Raw genomic sequence first — 24462 nt, forward strand, 5'->3', positions numbered from 1 at the left:
GGGAGGATAGAAAAGTAGATGGATGAATGGAACAAGAAATGGGCTTCCTAATTTCTGGGAACCAACCACAAGGAACATGTATTCAGTATGTAATTGTGTCTGGCCCCAAGTTCAAGATAGCATTATGCCAACTCAGACCCCACCTTTGGAAGCTGTGACACACAATGGGACAGAGCCAAGCACAGGCAGGGCAGATGGAGTGGGGGGAGATGATGTGGAACCCAACAGGAATGGAGGGTGTAGGAGGGGCCAGCTAGGATTCAGGCAGACTGGGGTTACTATGTACTCAACAGAGCATTTGGAGTTTCCTAAGGGTCCCGTGTGCAATGCTGCTGCCATGTCAAAACCCCTCTGTGGAGTTCTTCTCAGTTTGTTCTAGTCTCACATGCCTTCCAGCCTGAATTGTACACACTGTCTCCCAATATCCCCCAAGTAGGTAGCTACAAAGAAAGATGAGCTTTTGGAAGACACTGGTTCTTGACGTAAGCTATGAATGGCTGGTCCATGCAATAGAACCACAAGTTGGAAAGGCCCTTAGAGATCGTCTCCAAACTGGGCCATTTTACAGGTGGGAAAACCAAGGTCCAGGGAGGGGAGATGACTTTCCACAGTTGTATGGCAAAGAGTAACAAAGGGGACCCAGGTGTCCTGATTCTCACCCCAAGTTATGAGTTCATTATTGCTCTTTTGCTGCATACCCAGCAGCCCCCGTGCCCTACCAGTCCCATTAGGATTTTTGCCTCCCTGGGGGTGGTTTCACTATTTCGTCTGTCTCTACCCTCAGCGGAAATGAAGGAGAAGGTCAAACCTCTGGAAGTTCTGAGGTATCCCTCCTCAAATCACCTCCTTGGGACATCAGCCTTCACGGCCTGGCTCCTTGACCTCCCTGTTCGTACTTGAGCTTGAGCAAACGCAGCAAACACTTGGCCAGGTGGAGAATTGGGGGCTCCAAGAAGAGCAGGGAGAACACAGACTGGGGACAGGGAGGAAAGGAGAAGAGGGGCTGGGATGGACATTCACCCATCACCCACCATCCAGCAGGCACCGTGCTGGACAGTTATAACATCTCATTTATTCTCGTAACCCCACAAGACAGGGAGTGTTATTCCTGCTTTATAAATGAGAACACTGAAGCCTAGAGAAGTGGCTTGGCTTGTAGAGCTGGTCAGCAGGGAGCCCAAGATTAAAACCCAGGGCTACCTGACCCCAAAGCCCTTGCTGGGCCCTGAGTTCCTAGACAACATGCTCTGTCACAGTCCGTCAAGAGTTCTCAGGAGCCACCCAGCAGGAGCTGGAGTTTCTCTCCTGAGGGCTCAATCAACAAGGTCAAGGCTGACAGGGATCAATGCAAAGTCCTGCCCTTAAGTTCAAAAAGACAGCTGCACAAGAGTGTAATGGAGTTCTGGTTACTGGACCGCAGCTCATCATAATACTGTCACCATGCATAATGCGGCTGTTATTACCTTCTAGTTCCATAGCACTTTGAGTGTAGAAAGCCCTTGCACTTACCGATCTTAGGGCTTTGACCGTAAACAAGCACAAGAATAAGTCAGAAGAAGGTTTGCGGGTGTCCCAACAGGGTATGGGTGGAGCAGTGTGCTGTGTCTGCCTGTAAAGCTAATGAGCTATTTGTCTGCGTTAATCCAGTGCAATATCAATGGGTTTTGTGTGCAGCCACTGTGCTAAATATAGCACATGTTTTATCTCATTTAATTCTCACACAACCCTATGAACTTTGTAATTCCTGTTTTACAGATCAGAAAACTACGAAGTGAAGAAAGTTGACGGAGGTCACACAGCTAGTAAATAGTAGAATTCAGGCTCAGGTCTGATAATTGTCAAGAAAAATGTCATTCTGGAGAGTTCAGGCCCCCTCTGGAGTCATGTATCCAGTTTGGGGTGTTATATTTAAGGAAGACATTGACATACAGAGAAACAAGGAGCCCATCCATGAGGGAGACTATCACCCTAAAGATTGTTTGAAGGAGCTGAGAATATTTATCCCGGAGAAGAAAATCACCAGAGAACATACAGTTGCTGTTTTCAAGGGCAGAAAGCTCCTCTACTTAGAAACAGGTTGGGTTCACGGGACATTTGCCAACGATTTGTTGGTTAAGTCCAAAAGGACATACTCTAGCCAACTGCTATTGCCACCTACTGGTGGGAGGTAAAATTGATGTGCTGATTTCAGCACAAATGTAGCAATTTTATTTTTTTTAACTTATTTATTGTATTTGTTTTATTTTTGGCTGCATTGGGTCTTCGTTGCTGTGCACGGGCTTTCTCTAGTTGCAGCGAGCAGGGGCTACTCTTTGTTGTGCTGCAGGGGCTTCTCATTGCGGTGACTACTCTTGTTGCAGAGCACGGGCTCTACGTGCACGGGCTTCAGTAGTTGTGGCACATGGGCTCAGCAGTTGTGGCTCGCGGGCTCTAGAGCACAGGCTCAGTAGTTGTGGCACACTGGGCTTAGTTGCTCCACGGCATGTGGGATCTTCCCAGATAGGGCTGGAATCCGTGTCCCCTGCATTAGCAGACGGATTCTTAACTACTACACCACCATAACTGTTCCATTCGTAGAACTTTAACTTTTCATACATAGAAGGACTTTTAAGCATGATCACTGCCATGTGTAAGAAGTAGAAGATTACCCTTGTGGGAAGAGAATTAGGACCAATGGGTTAAAATCACAAGGGGAGAGCTTTTGGTTCCAAAATGAAAGTTAATTTTCTGATAATGAAAACATAATTATCAAGGGACTGCTTGGGAGTAGTGAGGTTCTTGTCTGTGGAAGAAACTAAGTCATGCTGAATCTCCCATCTCTCAGGTGAATGGGAGAAATTGATCCCAATGTTTTTGTGGGTCTCAGGCATTCATGGCTTACCTATTCTGAGCTATAGTTGGACGTTTGGGTAGGGGTCTGCCAGGGTTGATAGCATCTGGGTTGTCTTATCCAGGGAGGAACTTTTACGCTAGGCCAGAGGGAAGGAGGGTACCACAGGGGCAGAGCAGAAGGGGGAAATATTTTGGACAGGTGGGGTCTGGCAACATTTATCCTCCAGTTATGGCCCTTACACTTGACCAAGGAACTGTCAGAGAGGGGTGGTTCAGTGAGGTTCATGACCCTCCATCGCTTCCCAAACTGACCTCCCACACGGGGCCATTTGTAAACAACCCAAGGAAAAAGTTTCTTATAGATTCTGCAAATGAGATTAAGGCTCTGCTGGAGACAGAGGTTCAGAGTATAGGCAAGGTCAGGGACCAGTCAGGTAGGACCAGTCTGGGTCAGGGTTAGATCAAGGGCTCTGGCTCTCTCCGCCACAGCCTGTGAGGTTTTTCTCATCAAAGCCCTACATTGATTTGGGCCCCAGATTCACTGGGAGGCAGTCCAGTGAGAGTTTATGGAGAAGGGGCTGTGAAATCAGACAGACCCTAGCGTGAATCCTAGCATGGCTACATATTAGCCTTGTGAGCTTAGATTGATTTCTTCTCTGATCTGAGTCTCAGTTTCCTCATCTGTAGAGTGGGCACAGTGACTGCACCCTCCTAACCAGAAAGGTATGAGGATTAAATGAGACCTCCCATATAAATCACTGAGTGCAGTGCCTGGGGCACATAGTATATTATTATTATTAATTATTAAATTAACCTCTGTCAGTAAAAACTAGCTTCGCCCTCCCTGTATGCTCCCCCATTTTCTGTGGCCATGGATCCTGGTCATGGGCACCTCTGATACTGAAATCCCCTGCTGGATCTCACTTGGTTAACAAGAATTGCAGGGGCCCTACACATGAAAACACCCACATCCTTGGCCATCAATGCTCCACCACCCTCCCTCCCACCTTCTCTGATGTGGCAGGAACAGAGACGTAATTTAGAGCCCTCGGTCCTTAGATGGGGCAAGATATGCTCTGGGATTACTCACTGTTCTCTCAGAAAGAAGAGTAGCTGGGCCCATCCGAAAAGGAGTCACACCTGGAACTTGGCACCCAGGAGGTCACCCTGAAGGACCTGCAGAGGAGCCTGTGTCCTGGTGGCCTTAGGCGGCTCCATTACGGGTCAGTGTGTGTCTGTGAGTGCATGTGTGCGGGTTCCTGTAGTGACTGTTCATTCCCCCCTCCCCACCGATGTGTACCAGGGGCAGGTGGTGTAGAGGGAAGGATACAGTCTTTGAAGTTTGCAGAGCCAAGTGCATACGCCAAGCCTGCAGCCTCCAGGCCGTATGAGCATGGAAAGTCTCAGGGTCCTCATTTGAAACAAGGGGAGAGGAAAACCTACTTTACATGGCATTTTCTAATTAAATCAGAGGATGGATAAAAAATATCTGGCACAAGGTCTTGGCATGTGGCAGACACTCGGATGGTGGCTTCCGTCATCTTTGTGCATGTTGGTTTAACGGGGGATGTGTCCATGGTAGGGTTTAGTTTATCTAGTGATTATGCCATGCCTGTCTCCTTAAATGACCTGTGACCAATGGCCACCTATTTGCCTCTTCTTTCTGTTTTTGTTTTTATTTTTGTTTTTCTCTCTTTTTTGTGTTTAAAAGGAATTGTGAGAAAGCGTTACTGGTGAGTGTTCTCAGCTTGATATTGGTGGGGATAGAAGCAGAGGGTCTGGGAAAATGCATATTAAAACTCTTTATGTGCTGAGATGGGGAGTGTGTGTATGTGTGTGTTGAGGGAGGGGTTCAGGCACCTCTCCTTAGGAGTAGGAGTGGAGGTGGGGGGCTGGGGAAGACTTTTATTCCATGTTCTCAAATTGGTCCATACCTATTTTTTTTTTAATAAATTTATTTATTTATTTATTTATTTCTGGCCGCATTGGGTCTTCGTTGCTGCGTGTGGGCTTTTCTCTAGTTGTGGCGAGTGGGGGCTACTCTTCGTTGCGGTTCGCAGGCTTCTCATTGCGGTGGCTTCTCTTGTTGCGGAGTGCGGGCTCTAGGCACATGGGCTTCAGTAGTTGTGGTACGTGGGCTCAGTAGTTGTGGTGCATGGGCTTAGTTGCTCCACGGCATGTGGGATCTTCCCAAACCAGGGCTCGAACCCGTGTCCCCTGCATTGACAGGCGGATTCTTAACCACTGAGCCACCAGGAAAGCCTGGTCCATACCTATTTTTATAGAAAGAATTTTTTTTTCCTGTTTTGAGCTCCTGTCTCTAATTAGTTCAGCAAGTATTCACTAATACCCAGTAAAATCCTGAGGGCTATCTACCATTTATTGAGCACTTAAAAGCACTTTCCATACTTAACCTTGAACCCTCAGTTCCCTTGAGAAAAGCTACCTCATTTTACAAACAGCAACCCCAGCTGGGAGAGGTTCAGCCCCTCACTCAAGTCCTTCCACTGGCAAAGGTGAGGAGAGCCAGACAGGAGTGAAAAGAACCAGAACCAGTCTCTACCTCAAGGACCTGACAATGAACGTGGAGAGTTGACTGCCAGACACAGCAACTGAGACACAAGCTGTGGTGGTGCTTCTTTGCAGGGCACTGCTATGGGAGGATGGAGGGTAGCATCGCTAATTCTGACTGGCGGGAAGTCTTCCTGAAGGTGACTGGGCTGAGTCTGGAAGGTTCTGTTCCTTTTGGAGGGGGAGCGGGCAATGGAGCGTGGCCAGCAACCCAGGTCTGTTTAAGGTAGTCGGGAGTCAGGAAGCCCAGCCAGGCTGAAAGGTTGAAAGGTTGGCCGGCGGGGTGACGTCAGAGTCACAGACACGTCCTTCAGGAAGCCTGAGTTGTGAACGTCCTGAGGATGGGTGTTTGGGAGGAGGGGACGGACAAAGCTGGGGGTGCGGCAGTAGTTTAGGCAGGATCTCAAGGCTTAAAGGAGGGCAGAGAAAGTAAAGGCAGAGCCTATCCTGTGGATCAACAGGGCCTGGCCACACAGGGTCATTCTGAGGCTGAGGCCCTTGTTGGGAGGGTTGGCAGGGGAACAGGTCATAGCCACCAGAGCCCCCAGCCTGGCTGCAGATGACCTGACCCCACTGGAGGGGTGCTGACCCCTGTTTCCATCATGAGCTGGCAGAGTTGGGGGACCTGGGAGGCCAAAGCCTGGGGCCACAGCCTAGAGACAGCAAAGACCAGGAACGACGGGGGAGGATGGAGTGGCCCGTTGTCCCAGCAATTTGGCAGAGGTTGGTGGGAGGAGCCAAGAGGCTGAAATGGAGGGTGGAAACAGCCAGTGAAGGGCTTTCACTGCCAGATATAGAAGTGTGGGTACTGGGGAGATGATGGTTTTTTGAGCCCGAGAATGCTATGGTCAAACCTACTGTCTCTCTCACTCTCACCAGAATGTGAGCTTCCGGAGGCAAGGAGTCTGCCTTTGGGCCAAGCTCCACGTCTTCCTAGCTGTGTGACTTTGGTCGATTCACTCAACCACTCTGAGCCTCAGTTTCTCAGCAGCAAAATATGATGATTGAGAGGATTAAGTGAGCTGACAGATGTCATTTGTGAAGGCACCTACAACAGCCTTGTGCATGGGAGATGCCCTCTTCCCATTGAGGGTTTTGCGCAACCACACCTGTGTTCTCCCTCCTCCACCCCCATCCCCAAACCACACTCATCCTTCAAGGCCCATTCAAATTGATCTCCTCCTTGAAATCGTTCTTCACAACCCAATGGCTCATGTCACTGACTGCTTAATAATCAAGTAACCATAATTTTTTCATTTGCTTTCATTCTTTCCTCCTTAGATTGTAAAGCTTTTGAAAGCAGGAACACAATTTCAAGCACGGTTGTGGGGTGGCCAAAGTCCCACTAGCATGGGAAGTAGACGCCCAGGGTTCAGTTCTTCTAGGTAAACTTGGGGCTCCACATGGCACTGGGGGCTTCAGTTTCATCAGTCAAATGGCAACAATAACCTCCCTCACACTTTCCAGAAGATCAATTTAGACATTCTGTGTGAAACATAGTTAGGAGGAGTTGAATAAATATTGTTGAATGAATTGAAAGTGCTTTGAAAAATGAAGTTCTTTACAAATGTCAGACCTTATTTTTAATTCCCCATGGTGTATAGTAAAAGGCCTTATCTTTAATTGCTGCTAAGAGAAACTGCATGCTTAAATATTTTCTCCTGTCATCCAGATGAAGACCAAAAAAGACATCATACAGGGGTTATAAAGATTACTCTGGTTTTAAATGATATTTCATCTTCCTTCTCAGCAGGTCGAGATGACCACAGCTACCCCTTTGGGGAGTACCACCTTCTTCTCATTGAACATGACCACCAGAGGAGAAGACTTTCTGTACAAGAGTAAGGTCAACTTAGCTTGGTGGCCAGGGGAGCGAGGGCGGGACAGGTGTTGTGGTCAGCTCCTGGTGTCGAGGTCAAGAGCGTGGGCCCTGGAGACAAACTGCCTGGGTCTCAGTCTCAGTAATATACCACTTGCCAACTACATGACCCTGAACACATGACTTCACTGCTCTGGGCTTGATTTCCTCATCTATAAGATGGGAATATTAACAAAGCTGCCACATAGGTAGGTGTGAAAGCTAGAAGGAATAATCCATGTAAAAAACTTAGAATAGCCTCTGTGCGTATGAAACATACTAAGTACCTAATGAGTATTATTATTATTATTACTATTACTATTATTTTCATTAGGGAATTTTGAGGCTTAGAAGGCGATGGAAATTTGTATCTCTTGTAAGATGGCCCCACACGAGTCACCTTAAGATGCAGCTACTTTCGTACTAGTTTTGCAAAGCAAAAACATCCCGTCAATTTACCAAGGAGTAAATGAATGTAGGTAGGAAGAGTTAGTCCTGGGGAGACATTTGCCAAGAACGAGGGGTCCCTAGAAGGAAAAATTTGAGGACCATTCTTCAGAAAACCAACTGACTGTATTAGGTGAAGTTTGGGTCCATTTCAGTCATGTCAGGTGACTTGGTACGTACCTCCATGAATGGACCAGGCCTCCCGACACACATGGAGCAGTGATGAACAGTGACAGACAGCTCCAGGCTGGGGTACCGGCAGGAAGCTGGGTTAATGGCAGGATGTGCCTCTTCTATGGACACCCAGAGAGGGTCGCTCTTGGGACAGGGTCCCACATGTTAGCCTGCTCTTTTCTGGGTGGGGAGACCTACAGAGGCCTGCTGAAATATGTCTCAAAACAGTTCTGAAGTGAAATGCAGGGTAGATAGAATCGCTGTCAGCAAGATGGGAATAATACTGTTTTTATTTAACTAAAAGTCATGGTTCTCAACTAGGCAATTTTGCCCCCTAAATAAGGTTGCCAGATTTAGCAAATGAAAGTACAGGATACCCATTAAATTTGAATTTAAGATAAACAATTAATAGATTTTTAGTATAAGGATATACCATGCAATATTTTGAAATTATTCATTGTTCATCAGATATTCTAATTTAATGGGTATCCTGTATTTTATCTGGCATCCCTACCACCAGGAGACACTTGGCAATGTCTGAAGACATTTTTGCTTGTCACAGCTGGGAGTGTGGGAGGAGAAGTGCTACTGGTATCTAGTGAGTACAGGCCAGGGATGCTGGTAAATACCCTGCAAGGCACAGGACAGTCCCCACAACAGAGAATTATCCAGCCGAGGTTGAAAAACCCACTGGACTCCCCAGGAAGGAAAGAAAAACAAGTAACTCCATGATGGATTCCCCACCCCCTCCCTTTTTCCCTCTGTCTTTCTTCCTATGAATAAATGCACAGTTGTTGTTGTTTAGTAAGTAAACTTTTTATAAAAGCATTACATGAGTTCCAAAAAGTGCCCAGATGATAAGTGCACAGCTGGACGAATTTTCACAAAGTGCACACAGCTGTGTAGCCAACCCCCCAGATGAAGAATCAGGCCACCATCAGTGTTCCAGAAGTTCTGGTGCCCTTTGCAATCACTATCCCCCACCCACTCAAGGGAACCCACTGTTCTGACTTCTACCACCATAGATTAATTCTACCTTGGTTTTGAACTTCGTATTCGTGGAATCATACCACACATACTCTTTTGTATCTGACTTCTTTTGTTCGATGTTATGTCTGTATGCACATATTTAATGGTTGCAACATAATGTACATGTATGTATATGTGGATGTGCACATAATATCATATTCTATATTCCATGCTTTTCTATCATCGAAAGTGTTCCATGTACCATAGTCTTCATAATTTTTATTTTAATTACAGTATATTTCATGGGATAAGTGTGCTATACCTTATTAAACCCTTCCCATATTTAGAACATCAATAATGTAATAAACACTTTCATTCATGTAGCTTTTTCTGTATTTGGGATTATTCCCTATGATCAATTCCCCAGAATCAGATAGATCGGTTTAAAGTATGAAGCTTTTTTATGATTCTTGATGTTTTCCATATCAATTCTGGCAAGGTTGTTGATCTTGAACCTAATATTAGAGTTTGACTTTGGGACTGGGAGCTGATATTGAAATTAGAATCTGAGATATTAAGCTACAAGGACACTCATCACAGCCTTGTTTTTAAGAGTGTAAAATTGAATGCAACATAAATATCCTCAGTAAAGAATTGGTAAACAAATTATGGCACAGGCAAACAATGGAGTACTATACAGCCTTCAAGAGTCATGAAGAAAAATATGTACTTACATAGCAAGAGGATCAGGGTATTTTGTTGTAAAACGGTATACGGAATATGGTTCCATTTTTATCGAGTGCATATTTTTCCATATTTATGAATATTTTCTTAAGATGGATTTTCAGACATAGGATTAATTATTCTAAAAGATGATAGATAAATATGCACATATGCAAAAACATGATCACATTGGTGAATATATACGTATGTAGACTATCAGTGGTTCTTGGGGTAATGAGGTCTTCATCTTCCCCTCCTCTTTGGCTTGTATGTATATTTTCAAAATTATCTACACAGGGCACAGGGCTATTGTTGTTGCCCATGCGTGTCCTGTAGGAAAAAAAAATTATCTACAAAAACCACATATTACTTTTATATTATCTGAAAGAAGGAAGGATGTTTTACTTCACAAAAGAAGTTCGAAGCTATCTTGGGGGCGATAAGAGCAGGACTTAGCCTAAGGCAGGATTTTGGCAGGGAATGTGCTGAGGATATGGCCCTCCAAGTCCCATTGGAGGTAGAGGTACACTGCCACTCTAGATGTGACTCTGTCCTGGGGTCAGCAGTGAGTGTGCCAGGATTTCACATTCTCTCTCCTTGACCCAGTGAGGATGCCAGGTGTTGTGTCTTCCTCCCAGGCTCCGAATCCTTCCTTGCATTTCAGTTTGCACATTAGCCATCTCCACTCCTCTCTTCCTCGTAGGTTCTGGAGCCATCGTTGCTGCCATTGTGGTGGTTGTCATCATCATCTTCACCGTGGTTCTGATCTTGCTGAAGACGTACAACAGGTATGGGATGCCCTGGGCTTTGGAACTGTCTGGTCCCTTCAGTGATGCCAGAATGAATGGGAACTAACGTTTGTGGGTGCCTATTATGTGCACAGCAGTATCTATGAGTCCATCATCAAATGCTCTAACCCTTTGTGGGTCCTTTTTTGCTGTCTGTTCTACTGGAAGAACATCACATTGACCATATATTTTTGTATTTGGAGAAATATTTTTAAAATATAATAATATAATGAAAATGATAATAACCTTGAGCTGTGTAGTAAACTCTTATATGTAATTTACAGATAATAGAGGAGTGTTTCAATCCTCTTCTCCTGGAGAGCCCTCTGCTAGGTTGTATTGTGTGGACCACATGAGTATTTGAGGTGACAAATACTGAAATGCACATACCTGCGACTTTACTTTCTGGGACCAAATAAAAGGAAATAAAATCATATAAATTGATTGTAAGAAGAGTAACTGCTGTGTTATCACCTTATCTGTTATCACCTGTAGTCACAGCTTTGCTAGATTATTCTTTTCAGTGAATAAATCAAAATTAAAAGACTAAATTCAATTACATCATAGAAGACCTGGAAGCCATTAAAAAATATTGTAGAAATGTATAAATTGATGAGGAAGGTTGTTTACAACATATTGTCAAAATTTACAAAGCAGTATGTACATCATTTTTTAAAAATTAATTTATTTTTTGGCTGCATCAGGTCTTAGTTGTGGCAGATGGGATCTTTTGTTGCGGCTAGTGGCTCTTCGTTGCGGTGCGCGGCTTCTCTCTAGTTGTGGCGCACAGACTCCAGGGTGCATGGGCTCAGTGGTTGTGGCGCGCGGGCTTAAGTACCCTGCAGCATGTGGGATCTTAGTTCCCCTACCAGGGATCGAACCTGTGTCCCCTGCATTGGAAGGCGGATTCTTAACCACTGGACCACCAGGGAAGTCCCTAAAGCAGTATGTACATTATGATCATACACATGGGTTACACACATGTACCCAGGAAAAATTCAAATGATATACCACAAGGTGTTAACAACCAATATGTCTGCATGATGGGATTGCTAGTAGGTTAGTTGGTTGGTTGGTTTTTGCAGGGTCAAGGGGTGTGCTTCTTTATTTCTGCATTGTTTTTATAATAATATTAATGTATTTATAAGTGTAGCTAACATATATTGATCTCTTACTATGTGCTGGGCACAGTTCTAAGCTCTTTACATGTATTAACTCATTGAGTCTTCATAACAGCACCACAAAGTGGGTGCTTCTATATCCCCAATTTTATAAGTGTGAAACAGGCACAGGAAGATTAAGTAACATGCCTGAATTTACTCAGCCCTAATTGGCAGAGTTGGGATTCAAACCCAGTTCATCTCGTTTCAGAGAAAATACTCCCACCAGTACACATATAATAACAATAATAACATTTCATATGTTATTTTTAAAAATCTTTGGGCTGTTACAATTTGGGTCTATTTCAAACCAGGAAGTGACATCAGACCCCAAGTTCTACCCGCCATTCCTCTCCATCATTGCTGGAGCTCTCAACCCCTTTTCTAGGTTGAAATTTGGATGGAGACTCTACTCACCCCATCCTGTTTACAATGATACGTGGGCTGGGAATTGAGAAACCTGGGTTCAGTCTTTGGTCTGTCAAAAGTAGGCAAGTTATTTAGCCTCTCTGTGCTTTGATTTTATCATCTTTAAAATGGAAGTGTCTCTAAATAGACATTTCTCCAAAGAAGACACACAGGTGGTCAATAGACACATGAAAAGATGCTCAACATTGCTAAATATTAGAGAAATGCAAATCAAAACTACAATGAGGTATCACCTCACACTGGTCAGAATGGCCATAATTAAAAAGTCTATTGGACTTCCCTGGTGGTCCAGTGGTTAAGAATCCACCTGCCAATGCAAGGGACATGGGTTCGATCCCTGGTCTGGGAAGATCCAACAAGCCATGGGTCAACTAAGCCTATGTGCCACAACTACTGAGCCCGTTCTCTCGAGCCCGAGAGCTGCAACTACTGAAGCCCGTGCACTCTGGGCCCACGTGCCGCAACTACTGAGCCCGCGTGCTGCAACTACTGAAGCCCGCACGCTTAGAGCCCATGCTCTGCAACAAGAGAAGCCACCGCAATGAGAAGCCTGTGCACCTCAAAGAAGAGTAGCCCCCGCTCGCCGCAACTAGAGAAAGCCCGCATGCAGCAATGAAGACCCAACGCAACCAAAAAAAAAAAAAAAAAATCAGTTAAAAAAAAAAAGTCTACAAATAATAAATGCCGGAGAGAGTGTGGAGAAAAGGGAACCCTCCTCCACTGTTGGTGGGAATGTAAGTTGGTACAGCCACTATGGAAAACAGCCACTATGGAAAACAAGTTCCTTAAAAAACTTAAAATAGAGTTACCATATGATCTAGCAATTCCACTCCTGGGCATATACGGAGAAAACTATAATTCAAAAAGATACTTGCACCCCAATGTTCATAGCAACACTATTTACAATAGCTGAGACATGGAAGCAACCTAAATGTCCATTGATAGATGAACGGATAAAGAAGATGTGGTATGTATACACAATGGAATACTACTCAGCCATAAAAAAGAATGAAATAATGCCATTTGCAGCAACATGGATGGACCTAGAGATCATCATACTAAGTGAAGTAAGTCAGACAGAGAAAGACAAATATCATATGATATTACTTATATATAGAATCTAAAATATGATACAAATGAACTTATTTACGAAACAGACTCACAGACATAGAAAACAAATTTATGGTTACCAAAGGGAAAAGGCAGGGGTTGGGGGAGAGGGATAAATTAGGAGTTTGGGATTAGCAGATACAAACAAAATAGATAAACAACAAGGTCCTACTGTATAGCACAGGGAACTATATTCAATATCTTGTAATAGCCTATAATGGAAAAGAATATGAAAAAAATATGTATATGTAACTGAATCACTTTGCTGTACACGAGAAATTAACACAACATTGTAAATCAACTATACTTCAATAAAAGAAAAGAATAGGAGGACTTCCTTGCTGGAGCAGCGGTTGAGAATCCGCCTGCCAGTGCAGGAGACACGGGTTCAAGCCCTGGTCCAGGAAGATCCCACATGCTGTGGGGCAACTAAGCCCGTGTGCCACAACTACTGAAGCCCGTGCACCTAGAGCCCGTGCTCCGCAACAAGAGAAGCCACTGCAATGAGAAGCCTGCGTACCGCAATGAAGAGTGGCCCCCGCTTGCCGCAACTAGAGAAAGCCTGCATGCCACAAGGAAGACCCAACGCAGCCAAAAATAAAATTAAAAAAAAGAATAGGCAGAAATTTTAATTCAGCAACAACAAAAATGGAAGGTTCTTAAAGTGTGATAATTGTGTTATGGTTACATTGAAGAATGCCCTTGTTCTTAGGAGTATTTAGGGTTGAAGTGGCATGATGTCTGCAACTAACTCACAAGTAGTTCATGATTTTTTTAAAAACTGTGTGTGTGTGTGTGTGTGTGTGTGTGTGTGTGTAAATGGGGCAAGGAAAAGAAAGAAAGCAAATGTGGCAAATTGTTAACAATTTGTCAATTGTTTAGTGAAGGGTATTCAGGTATTAGTTGTACTATTTGTGTAACTTTTCTGAGGATTTGAAATTTTGAAAAAAGAAGCATGATAGGTCAACAAGATGAAATTTCATGTAGACTTTAGAATGAATGATTGTTGTTAGTTATTGAATTTTATGGCATATGAAATGAAAGCTAGGATATATGTTTTAAGTCCATTGTCTTCTCAAATATGTAAAAAGTTCTTCAATACTTCTAGCAATAAACTTAGCAAGCATAATGAGGCTACAAAATTTCACTCACATTACAACTTTGAACAGAAAAAAAAATGTAATATATTCATTTTGTCTTCAAAATAGCCACCTATCTGCTACTTTACTCATTAATAGGAAAAAAATAAAATTAAGTATCCAACCTAGGTTAAACAAAAAAACTGAAGGGTCAGACTACCTGATGTCTAAGATCCCTTCCAGTTGTAAAATTCTGTGATTGGCAATTAAGCAACATGATTTAATGATGATATATATTAATTTCATCACTGGAGCTCTAGTCACAGAGCTCATTCCCCAAGGCATATGAGGGGGAAGGCTCAGCCATGTGTGTGTATCTCATTACAGGAAAATGAGGACAAGACGGGAGCTGGAGCCCAAGGTCCCCAAGCCAGCCTCCCCTTCTGCCCTGGGCCCAAACAGCAACAGCAGTCAACACCCTGCAACTGTGACCTTCAGCCCTATTGACGTCCACGTGGAGACTCGGTGACCCCCCATCCTGGGTGCTGTCTTGGCCACTGTCCAAAGAGCCTTCAGTCAAGACCAAGAAGCACATTTCTCCTCTGGCAGCTTCACTATGAGTTTGTTCCGGTCAGGTCAACAGGGGCATCTCTTATGCAATCCCTGATGCTTCAGGCAACCCCCAACCCCATCCTGCTGGGCCCCACCCCAGGTACGTCCATATCCCTGCTGCCACCCTTCCAAAAAGCTGTGCTATTTTGGGAATCCACTGCTGTGGGTTTAGCTGTCTCCCCCCAAACACAATAGCTAGACAGACAGACAGACAGGCAGATAGCCCAGGAGCCTTCTGGTCAGGAGTCAGGGGTCAGGGCATGCTCCTGAGAGGGTCTGCCTGAGGTCATATCAGAGGAAGAGCCATATCCACAGCTTTGTAGAGCAAAATAGTCAATCCCATAATCAGACACAGGGGAACTAACTTGGACTAACTCACCAAAAACCCAGCTTGTTAATTTATAACTTGTTCCAGTGCTGAATGACCGCTAGCTAGCTCATGATGATTGATCAGCACATTTCTCCCTCTTTAAGAAAGGTTTTGGGAAAAACTGGATTCTTCTCCAAAGGTGTCTACTTCTTTAGTAAAGAGTCAAAGTCAAAGACATAGGATGACCTTGAGGAAGAATGGCATCTAGGATGAAAGCTTGTTGTAGTGTCCATGGGCCTGGAATGAGCCTGGTGTCTGGTCAGGGCCCCTCCCCCCCCACCCCCCCATGGGGGCTGGATTAACCTTGACTCAGTCTCATTTCTTGGCTTCCCTCTATTTGGATTCTGAGCAATCCTCACTCTCCAGTTACCATCTTACCTCCAAGGTCCAGTATTTGGAGACTGATTAGATTACGACTCTATTTATGTTACCTCTGCCCTTCCTGGTCACCTTGCAAAGATTCAGGGTATATTCAAAGTACCACATTCACAAACCATTCCTCTGGACAGAACTCATCTCTTTGACACTTTAGCCTGGAGAACAATCTACTGAAAGAGGAAAGCATTTTGGAATTAAGAAGACCTGCCTTCCAAGCCCTATTTCCTGGTTTTGTGGCCTTGGGAAAGTGACTTGACCCTCCATATTCTGTTCCCTAACATGAAATGGGAATAACGTCTGCCTCACTGGGTGACTGTAACAAGCCAAGGACTTAGTAAAGCAGCTTAGGTAGTGCCTGGCACCCAGCAGATGCTTTATAAATGGGAGCCAGCATTATTATTATGAATTTCTTCCATTGTAAGACATACACTTGTTCCCATTTTAATGATTCTGAAATCAGAATATGTCCTAAAATTGATGGGTCCACTAATAAGGTTGCATTTTTTTCTCTCTCTCTCTCTCAAAAAGCTGTTTTTTAGCCAGTTGTGCATTTTACAATTGAAGGCATCTTGGAAACAAGGTAATAAATCTGTATTCTGTTACAGACAGTGACACACTCTGACATTTAACCTTAAATTCTAGGAGTGTCTCCTTCTGAGGGAAAACTGAGGGTCAGGAGGTAAGAAGACTGACACAGGGTCACACAGTTCATGTCATCCCACTATAAAAATGCTCACTTGAATGTATCTGGAGAAATACAGGCAAATTCTTTCTCCCCAGACATCTCTTCTCCCTCCTATGTTTAAATATCCACCAGACACTTTGCAAGGTGCTTTTACATAAGTTATGTCATGGGATTTATTTTTCCCAATAACCCTGGGAGGTATTATTTTTCCCATTTGCCAATGAGAATTTCAAACTCAAGAAGAAAAAATACTCGCTCAAAGTCTCACAGCTTGTGAGACAGTAAGTTGCAAAGACAAGACTCAAACCCTGGTCTCTTCGACTCCAAAGTCCATCTTTTTGTTGTATCACACTCTTCCCTAACATCCCGGCTCAAAGAACATGGTTTCTTTTGTGAGCTGAACAAGAGGAGGACAGGCTTACCCATGTGTCTGAGTGGAGGTCGGGGGTCAGCTCCCACATCAAAAGTGGGGCAAAGTCACTTTGGTAGTCTCCTTTGGGCTTCCATGATTGTAGCCAAAGATGCCCTTTCCAAATCCATCCAAGCTCTGAGGATTTCTGCTTCATTCCCCCACCACTTAGGCCCAAGGGGCAAGGCATGAGATGGCCTCGAACCAGGGCAAAGCCATTTAAGGACTCAAGCCCACATAGATATGTTTCCCAGATGTATTCTGCTTTAAAAAAAAAAAGATTGTTTGGAGTGTTCTAGCCCTAAAGCCAAACTCTTCTGTCCACAGTGGAATCTTCCTGGAGGAAAGAAGGACATATCCCTCTAGTATAAATGAAAACTTGGAAATGGAAGGGGGAGGTAGAGAGGTGAGGGGGAGGCAAAGAAAAGTGTTGTGTTTTGTTTTTAACTGATGACGATTAACTCAGTAAACATCCTTTAAGGGCTCCTGTATGCCAGTTGAGGTGCTACTAAACACAGTAAGCATGGTCCCTGCACTCGGGGAGTCTGCAGCTGGCCTCCTGAGACAGGGATCTTGCAGCACAGTTGAATTTCATTTCTGACAGGTGCCTTTCCTAACGGAGCAGATGCTGCCTTATTTGGCCACTGAATCAATAAATGATATTAAACGCTTAAAGAAAAATGTCTAAAAATAAAAAAGTTTAAATCAAACATTTGTTGAGTTGATTTCAATTCAGTTTAGAGATAACAAATACCTTTTTTAGAAACTTCCTTTCCCTGACAATGTAGACAGGGCCCTAAGGGAAAGCCGGAGCTGTTTCAAACATTGCGTTCTCACTTCTGTAGGATGGTGGAAAAGATGGGCTGCTCTGTGAGGTAGAAAATGTGTTAACTTGATGAAATATTATGCAGGGAATCCCATTTCACAGCAGGCTGAGAAGCCAAGGTTTGGGGACCCCGGGGAGTGGAGGAGACATTAGAATGGAACCCAAATCACCAATAATGATGTTTACCATTAACTAAGCTCCTACTGTGAGCCAGGCATAGGATGGGTCCTTTCTACCCACCAGCTCCTTTAACCATTACAGCTCCCATGCATAGAGTGATCATTATATCTATTTTTTGGATGAGGAAACAGGTGCAGGGAGGTAGCTTGTCTGTGGGTGATATCATGGACATGTGTCCTTCTTTTGGTGATGTTGAGTTCATTTGACTGGTCTAATTATTAAATATACATAAGACATATTAACAGGAGAAAAAAATTAATTTATGTGCATGGAGGTCTCATAGAAATGGGACCCCTGAAGTGACCAAAGCAGGCTGTTTATGCAATATCATTTTTAGACAAAGAAACAATTATTTGTGAATATTCAATGAAACAAAGGGGCTGGTGCTTGGTGTAGCAGATGAATAAAGAAGTAAAAATGTTTGTTTATACGGCTTTCTTAGCCTTGAATTCCCTAACTCTGGTGATAAGGATGCTTTCTATCCTCCTGGTATAAGGAGGATACCTTCACATGGGAGATTTATTTCCCACTATCAGGGAGAAACAGGGGGGTCAGAGAGGTTTTTTTTTAGTATCATTTTTTTTTCTACCAGCTGTTTCTCAAGTAACTTTAATTTAAAATAATCAATATGCCATCATGGCGTATCTTGGGCAGGCTACTCTGAGCGCCAACAGTGACCGTTCCTGTGTTTGGGAAGTCCTCTGCTTTAAGAGACAGGACCACCTCCTGCTATAAAAACTGGAAAGGCCAGACACTCATTTTCTCAGAGTCTCTTGCAGCTAGGGGGAGGTCACATGACCTAGGCTTTGCCAGTCAGACACCTGTGCCGCAGACTTTGAATCCTGAAGTTGGCAACCTCAAGGGATAGGAACTGCAGAATCTGCTCTGGTGGCAGGTGTGTTGGCACCCTCCACTTCAAGAGGAAGCCACATCGGGGATTCTAGCAGCAGTGGCAGGGGCATTCTTGAGTCCAGACCCAGTGCCCATTGGAGTTGACTATGTGAGCTGTGCCCGACAACATCAGCCATGGTATCTGTACCAAACTAGTTCTGTAGTAGGATTTTAAGCACCACACCTGGCCTCATATCTCTGAGCCTGGTTCTAGCCTTCCAGGAATTCTAGCAACTACCTGATTCCCTTTTCTGCTGAAATCAAGAGTCACTTCCTGTTGCTTGTAGCTAAGTACTATATGGCTGTGGGGGACTTGCTCGTGGCCACCCACATGGGAAGTGGCTGGCACTAGAACCCAGGTCCCTAAAGCTCTTGCTCTTTCCATGCACATGCTTCCAGGCAAGTGATCAAAGGATCCCAAAGTGCTGTGAAATCATAGAGGAAGTAAAGTCACCACCAATTACTCTTATCCCAGAGACTTTGTGACTTTGTAAATGTTAATGAGGGAGTATTTAAAAAGAACCTGGAAGAATGGGTAGGATTATTTAAAGTTTTTTGAATTGAAGTGTAACACACATGCTCGTGTGTGTGTGTGTGTGTGTGTGTGTGTGTGTTTGCAGCTCAAAAAATGTTCACAAACTGAGCATACTTGTGTAACCGACATGAAAATGAAGAAATAAAGCATTATCAGCACCCCAGCAGCCTCCCTTTTCCTCCTCCTGCCCTATTCACCTCCTGCAAAGAGTACCCACTCTCCTGACTTTTACCACCATGGAACAATTTTGTCTCTAAGTAGAATTATACTGTAAACTCTTGTTTCTGGCTTGTTTTGCACAACATGGTGTTTGTAATATGTGTTGATATTGTTACCTGTAGTTGAAGATCATTGATTCTCATTGTGGTAGTATTTCATTATGTGACTATAACTACATGTTATTTATCCATTCTACCGTTTGATGTACATAAGAGCTGTTTCCGGTTTGGGTCTGTAACAAGTAGTGCTGCTGTGGACATTGTGGTGGTCATATATGTATTTCTGTGGGAATATTTCTAGCAGAGTAATTGCTGGGTCATAGGGTATGTATATATTTAGCCTTTGTCAATAGTGCCAGTTTTCCAAAGAGCTGCACAAATTTACAGTGGTGTATGAGAGTTCCACCTGCTCCCCATCTTTTACTAACACTAGGATATGTTCAGAATCTTCCATTTCACTCATTCTGATGTGTGTGCAGTGGGTGCTCATTATGGTTTTAATTTGTATTCCCTGATGATTAATGGAACTGATCGCTTTTTCATGTGTTCATTGGCCATTTCAATTTCATTAGGTTTCATCTTTTATGAAGTTATGTTTCCATTTGCCCATTTTTTGTATTTGCTTCTTTCCTTTTTCATTACTGACTGGTCAGAGTTTTATATGTATTCTGGATATAAGTCCTCTGTCAGCTTGCGGCTTGCCTTTTCAAAAACTAACGGCTTTATTGAGATATAAATTGCATACCATCAAGTTCACCCTTTTAAAGGTGGTTTTTAGTATATTCACAGAGTTGTGCAGCCATCACCCCTATCAAATTCCAGAAAACTGTTCAGTTCCCTTGTTCCTTCTCTGTGGCTCACATTCATAGATGCACACCAGGTACTGGAGAGATGATGATGGGCAAGATAGAAGTGGCCCCTGACTTCACAGAACTTCTTGCGTAGCAGGGAAGACAAACAAACAACTGCAGTATAGAACAATTATTCTTGTGATAAGAGGAAGTTCAGGGTGTTATGGAAGCCTCTTGCTTGGGCACCTAGCTCAGCCCGAGGTTGGCGCATAGGGAAGAAGTCTCCGCAGAAGGAACAACATCTATGTGAAGAGAGAAAGACTGAGTAGGAGTGAGCAGGGGAAGAGTGGGAGGAGAGGAAGAGAGATGAAGAGGGGAGCCCTGCTGGAGAGACAAGCTGCAGCTGAGCAGATGGCCAAGGAAGCAGCAGGAGATGGGTGAGGAAAAGAGAAGAGAGGCTCCAGGATGAAGGATCTTGAGGGCTTCACTCTTTTAAAGGCAATGGGGCACTTCCCTGGTGGCACAGTGGTTAAGAATCCACCTACCAATGCAGGGGACACGGGTTTGATCCCTGGTCTGGGAAGACCCCCACATGCCGCGGAGCAAGGAAGCCTGTGTGCCACAACTACTGAGTCTGTGCTCTATAGCCTGCAAGCCACAACTGCTGAGCCCGTGCACCTAGAGCCCATGGTCCGCAACAAGAGAAGCCACCGCAATGAGAAGCCTGTGCCTCGCAACGAAGAGTAGCCTCCGTTCGCCGCAACTAGAGAAAGCTCACGCACAGCAACAAAGACCCAACGCAGCCATATAAATAAATAAATGAATGAATGAATGAATGAATGAATGAATAAAGGGCAATGGGGAGCCACAGAAGGTGCTGGAGCGTGGAAGTGACCAGATCAGATCTGTGCTTTAAGGAGATGAATCTTGCTATAATGTGCAGAATGGATTGGTGTGGGAGAGACTGGAGGCTGGGAGAACAGTTTCAAGTCTATTGCAAGAAGTAACAGGAGCATCTGTGTGTCTGTTAATTTTTAAATGCCTTTTGTAAATAGCCCTCTAATTGTGAAGTTTTGTTCTTTTCCTTTTTTTAAGTAGCTATTTGTGGGTGTGTAGTAACCCAACAAAAATGTCTCCAGGAATCCTCTCGGGCCCACTGGATGGGAACACACAGGGGGGCATTGTATCAGCTCTGTAGCCCTTTGTCCCAGGACACCCATTCCCCATACAGAAAATTTCCTGGCAAAGAGGCGAACTACTGTGGTTCAGCAGATGCTACTGTCCTGGACTCTTGACGGTCTGCCCACGTTTGGGAGAAGCAGGTAAAAACAAGAATGACCTTCAGGTCTCTAGTGACATGAAACCCTCTACCTGATCACAGCCCAGATAGTAGCAGAGAGGGTCCCTTCCTGGCTCAAACTCAATCTCCTGAATGAATGTTACCTGGGCCCCCAGCTGTTCTTAAAGATGCTGCAGTGCCTTAATTGATCTCAGAGAAATACAACAACCAATTTAGGCATTCTTTCTAGCTTTCCAGTTCTTGTCTTAGGAGGCATATGGAGTAAAAAAGATTAAAAAACTTTAATGTCTCAGTATTCACAACCTTGACTGGAAGAATCTGTGAATTGGGCAGTTTGTTCTGCATAATAAAGGAGGGGAGAAGAGGGTGGTGTTTGTTTTGTTTTGTTCTGTGTGTTTGCTTCTCCTCCCTGCCTGGCCCCTCCACCATTCTCTCCAAGTTCACGGCACTGTCCTCTCTGACCAAATGAGCCCCTTCTTATTTTATGTTTTCCACTTCACCCTGAATCGCCACTCCTACTTTTCATCTTCCACCATAGACACTCCCTTTCATTTATTTAATTTATCTCATTAAAAAACACAAGCAAAAACTTTCCATTGACCACTCAGGCCCCTTCAGGCACTGGGCCACCTCTCTGCTTTCCCTGATAGCAAAATTCTTCAAAAGTGCTGTGTGCGGAATAGTCTTAGGAAGAGTCTTGGGAACAATGAGGGTGGGGACAGAATGGAATGGAGGAGCGACCATAGAAGCGGACAGAGGGCATGAGCGGAATAAAGCTGACCCCACGCAGGTATAGAGCTGAAGGTCAAGTGGAGTCACTGTCTCTCTCCCTCTGGTAAGCTTGGTGGCCTGAGGCCCAGGGACCCGCACTGGGTGGCTGTGGGACTGCCGACCTGGGTGGCCTCGGGGTTTCTGGTGGCCAGACACGAGGGTCATGGAGGCCTGCATGAGAACTTCTGTGGTCACAGCCGCAGGCACCCAGGTGTGGATTTCCACCAAGGACAGTCATGCCTGTGCCCATGGCCACACTCTCAAGAGCATCTGGCGTGGGCACACCCCCGGTCACGACCATGGAGGATTTGCCCCATGGCCATAGCCATGGCCACTCCCATGACGGCCTCTCCCACAGAGGACATGGATATGACCATGAGCACAGCCTATGCGCTGGGGCCACGGTGCTGATCTCTGCAGCTCCATTTTTCTTCCTCTTCCTTATCCCCGAGGAGTCCAGGTCCCCTGACACTGATTTCCACTCCAGATTTTACTCAGTTTTGCTTGGGGTGGGCTCCTGGGAGATGTCTTCCTCAACCTCATGCCCCCTGCCCTGGAACCTCTTTCTTACCACTGTCTGAAGCACAACGGGAGGGCCCTATGCTGTCTGCAAGATGGTGGGTCCTCAGTGGAACTATCGCCTCTCTTTGCGAGACGAGGCGGGAGGAGAAGCACATGCTCTGGATCACACATGGAAGTCACGGATGTGGAAGACAGGAGCATCCCCTGAAGGAGAAGCAGAGCTCAGAGGAAGAAGAAAAGGACGTGGGGGGGATGGGTCTCAGAGGAGGAGAGGAGGGAGCACAGGGCGCAAAGATGGGCCCAGGAGACCTCAGAATTCGGAAGGGGAAAAGTCAGGTTCAGACCTGCATGTACTGGAGTAGCTGAATCTGGCTGCTGACTGGCACCAACCTCACAGGTGGTCTGGCCACGGTGCTTCATTTCGGGGGGTCGGGGGCTGGAGATCCTGACCCCACTGACTGTCCCACTGCAGGAAGTGCCCCAAGAAGTCGGAGAGTATGCCTTGTTGGTCCAGTCTGGCAATAGGGGCGCTGGTGTGTGCAGCCTTACGGTCCTAACTCAAGGAGGGGCGTGGGCAGGAAAGTGCAGGCGGGGCGGGTCCTGGCTGGGCTCTGCCACTCACTGCTTTATCTACAGAGCAACTACGTCCCATGTCCGCCTGGCCTGAGTTGTTGAGGGAGATGTCACCATTGCAATCCCTTCCTGGAGATGCTGGGGCATGTTGTCAGAACGGTGCTGATGGTCCACTCGAGGGAGAGGTGGGATAAACTGCCCCCACCCCTGCCCCAAACTTCTAGCCTCTAACTCCTCCAGGTCAGGGGTCTGTGGAGGTTGGAGGCCCTGGCCAGGGAGCTCTGCTAAAGGAAAGAGCTGTATCTGAGGGAAGTGGAGGCTTTGGCACGAGGACCGTCAGGGTCTGGCAATCTTACAGGGGCTGTAGAGGCGAAATTGAGAGGCCAGGGGGACAGTGCCATCAGGCACGGGCTGGCCACGTTGTTGGGTTTGGAGGGCTACCTGGGGCCACGAAGAAGGCTGGAAGAGAGAGAGGGGATGGCAGCCCACCCCGTGTCCCCACCCCGCCTGTTCTCGGAGGACCAAGCTGCCACACACAGGCTTCTCCAAGGTCTGCCTCCCTTCTCCCACCTGGTGGTGGAAGCTCCAGGGAAGACCAGAGCCCTGGACAGAGGGGGAAGCAGGAGGAGGTGAGGATAAACATCAATTAAACTTCAATCACGTGACCTGATCCAGGAGTGACGGGAGGAGGGGATTTAGCTGCTAATCTCGTGGCTTGATTTGTGTGTGTGTGTTTCTATTCTTTTTATATTACTGTTTGAATGGAGAGTAGGGGTGATGAAATAAAGTCCTTGGATCTTCAGCCCCACCAAAAAAAACAAAAGTGCTGTCTCTGCTTGCTTTACCCACTTCTTTTCCTGGTCTCTCTAAAGCTCTCTCTAGCAGTGAGGCTTTCAACCCCATCATTGCACTAAATTATCTTTGCCAAAACTATTCAGTCCTCCTCGCTCATTTTATCAGCTTATCAGCAGAATCGGGCACAGCCTATTGCTCCTTCCTTCTGGAAATGGTTCCACCCTCTCTTGGTTCTCTTCCAACCTCAGCGGCCATTCTTTTTCGGCCTCCTTTGCTGGCTCCTCACCACCTTCCCTCCTTCTAAATAATGGAGTGTCTCGGGGCTTGGTCTCAGGCTCTCTTGCTGTTGTGGTCTCTAGGTGACTTCATGTAATCCCATGATTTGAATACCTTCTATCTACTGCAACTCCCAAAAGTGTATCCTCAGACCTTTCCCCTGAATTCTATTCTAGATAAATGGCCAACA

At 45.3% G+C, this 24462-nt stretch overlaps 1 protein-coding gene and 1 pseudogene across 3 annotated transcripts in view; both read left to right on the forward strand.

The window, feature by feature from the left end:
* NCMAP (non-compact myelin associated protein) overlaps positions 1-17268 on the forward strand; it is a 41451-nt gene extending 24183 nt beyond the window's left edge. For 2 of the 3 annotated variants that reach the window (XM_007178702.2, XM_057555604.1), the window contains exons 2-4: positions 7154-7244; positions 10278-10362; positions 14528-17268. In XM_007178702.2, coding sequence (XP_007178764.1) covers positions 7163-7244; positions 10278-10362; positions 14528-14669 — 309 coding nt within the window. In that variant the 5' untranslated portion in view covers positions 7154-7162 and the 3' untranslated portion in view covers positions 14670-17268. The remainder of the gene's footprint in view (positions 1-7153; positions 7245-10277; positions 10363-14527) is intronic. The other variant, XM_007178703.2, reaches the window with a different exon arrangement.
* A 4773-nt stretch (positions 17269-22041) lies between these two features.
* LOC114237254 (zinc transporter SLC39A7-like) lies at positions 22042-23432 on the forward strand (annotated as a pseudogene).
* The last annotated feature ends 1030 nt before the right edge of the window (positions 23433-24462 follow it).

Source organism: Balaenoptera acutorostrata, chromosome 1 (genome assembly GCF_949987535.1).
Source record: "Balaenoptera acutorostrata chromosome 1, mBalAcu1.1, whole genome shotgun sequence".
Taxonomy (NCBI): Eukaryota; Metazoa; Chordata; class Mammalia; order Artiodactyla; family Balaenopteridae; genus Balaenoptera; species Balaenoptera acutorostrata.